This window comes from Pundamilia nyererei, unplaced genomic scaffold (assembly GCF_000239375.1).
Source record: "Pundamilia nyererei isolate P.nyererei 1_Seehausen unplaced genomic scaffold, PunNye1.0 scaffold02625, whole genome shotgun sequence".
Lineage (NCBI taxonomy): Eukaryota > Metazoa > Chordata > Actinopteri > Cichliformes > Cichlidae > Pundamilia > Pundamilia nyererei.
This window is the reverse complement of record NW_005190026.1, coordinates 2,883-5,129: the sequence shown is the minus strand read 5'-3', so window position 1 is coordinate 5,129 and position 2,247 is coordinate 2,883. Positions and strand designations below refer to the sequence as shown.

The 2,247-nt window shown below is 37.6% G+C and overlaps 1 protein-coding gene across 1 annotated transcript in view; it reads right to left on the bottom strand.

Annotated features, from left to right (window-relative positions):
• Window positions 1-57: 57 nt before the first annotated feature.
• Window positions 58-2,247, bottom strand: part of LOC102197669 (golgin subfamily A member 5-like) — a gene marked incomplete at both ends in the record, with an annotated part of 4,196 nt that continues 2,006 nt past the window's right edge. Inside the window, 2 exons of the mRNA XM_005755717.1 lie at window positions 58-153; window positions 1,651-1,734. Coding sequence (XP_005755774.1) covers window positions 58-153; window positions 1,651-1,734 — 180 coding nt within the window. The remainder of the gene's footprint in view (window positions 154-1,650; window positions 1,735-2,247) is intronic.

The following is a 2,247-nucleotide window of genomic DNA, read 5'->3' as shown; positions in this document are numbered from 1 at the left end:
ATCTGATTAAACATGGCAGTCATGTAAATGCAGGAAGTTAGTGTATAAAAAATGAACCTGTTGGTTTCTGGAATCGAGCTCATTTCTCAGTCTCTCCATTTCTCTCTCCATCTTCTGTTTCTCTTCCTGGACTTGACTGATGTTTCCAGAAAGCTGCAATTAAAGAGAAACAAAGACAGAGAAGACAAAAGTAATTTTTTTATGTTTTTTGTTATAACATGTAAGTGATTACACAGAGTCAACAAATTAATTACTATATGGAATCACAAGAATGGAGAACCTACAGAAACAACTGTATTTAAATTTCATTATAAGTAAATTAATTAAGCTTTGTCTTAAATTAAGAGTTTTCATATGAGAAGCAAGTATGTGTGACATCAACACACACTGTCTCAATGAGGTCAACAAATTTCTCTGTACATTTTCAACCAACAACAACACCCTGCAATAACAGACAGTCTTCACCCAGATGAGAAAACATTGAATCTCAGAGTGACTGATGTCTGTAAAACTCTGAGGAGAGTGAGTGTATGAAAGGCAGCAGGACAACATTCAAGGACGAGTCCTCAGAGAGAGTGCTGAGCAGCTAGCACACGTCCTTACAGACATCTTTAACACCTCGCTGGAGCAGAAACCATCATGTTTCAAGTCTGTCACCATAACTCCAGCGCCCAAAAAATCCACCATCATGCGTTTTGCCCTTTGCATTAACTCCCTTAATAATGAAGTCCTTGTAGAGTCCCTTCCACATCAGTCTTTGGCCAAACGGTTCCACAGAGCGATGTCCTCTGCTCGTTACCTGAACTTTACGAGAACAGTCACGTATGAATGCTGTTTGTTGGTTGATCGTCCGCCAGGAGGTGGTGAGAAAACTGACCCCTCCCACAGGTATCAGCACCCCCATTTGTATCTGGCTGCTGGTCTTCCTCAATGACAGAACTCACTCAGTGAGAGTGGGAAACAGCATCTTCAGCTCCACCTGTCTCTCCATTGTTTACTGAGCCCGCTGCTTTCTCTCTTCCGGACGATGATTGAATAAAGAATTAGAAATGTTTTGACCACTCTGAGTCGAATTTTCTCTGTTCTATCATGGGGATCAAAGAATCGGGTTTAATACAAGGCAGTTGCACAGATGACCTGGTAGCAGGCAATCAATCAATGGGTCGATCCAAAGTTAGAAAATCGGTCACAGATGTGCATGAAGTTTAAGCATCATGTCTGCTCAGTGACATATAATTGGAGATCAACATGTTCCTAAATAAAAAATTAATAAAGAACAAGGTTGCAACATTCTTCTGTCATTCTGCAGTTAAATTTAGTCCTACAGCAACTATGATGAAATTTGTGGACAAATTTCTGAGTTCATGTTTCAAATCTATGAGGCACCACCTGGGAAATAAATGAAATAAACACTTTCAAGCACGGAGAATAGAAAATAAGAATGATTGTTGCAAATAATCACAGTATCATTACAAACAGCAGATGAATCAGCCTAGAAACTTTCAATCAGTACAGCTCTGCTTATTTTCAATTAATTATATAAAATCTGATTTTCTTAATGTTTCGAGTGTTTCAATCAACAGAGAAAGAGACCTGATTAAACATGGCAGTCATGTAAATGCAGGAAGTTAGTGTATAAAAAAAATGAACCTGTTGTTTTGTGGAGTCGAGCTCATTGTTCAGTCTCTCCATCTTCTCTTTATCTCCCTGGACTTGACTGACAGTTTCACAAAGCTGCAATTAAAAAGAAACAAAAACATAGAAGACAAAGATATGTTTTTATGTTTTTGTTATAGCATTTGGGCGATTACACAGAGTCAATAAATCAGTTACTATATTGAATTAAGAGCTTGATATGATATAAATTTTAGAATGGAGAACCTGAAGAAAAAACTTTATTTGAATTTCATTATAAGTAAATTATTTGAGCTTTGTCTTAAATTAAGAGTTTTCATATAAATAAAGCAAGTATGTGTGACAACAGCACACACTGTTTCAATAAGGTCAACAAATCTCTCTGTACATTTTCAACCAACAACAACACCCTGCAATAAAAGACAGTCTTCACCCTGATGAGAAAACACTGAATCTCAGAGTGACTGATGTCTGTAAAACTCTGAGGAGAGTGAGTGTATGAAAGGCATCAGGACAACATTCAAGGACGAGTCCTCAGAGAGTGCTGAGCACAGATGGGCAATAACGCGTAATCCGATTACATTTTCAAGTAACAAGTAATGTAACAAGTTT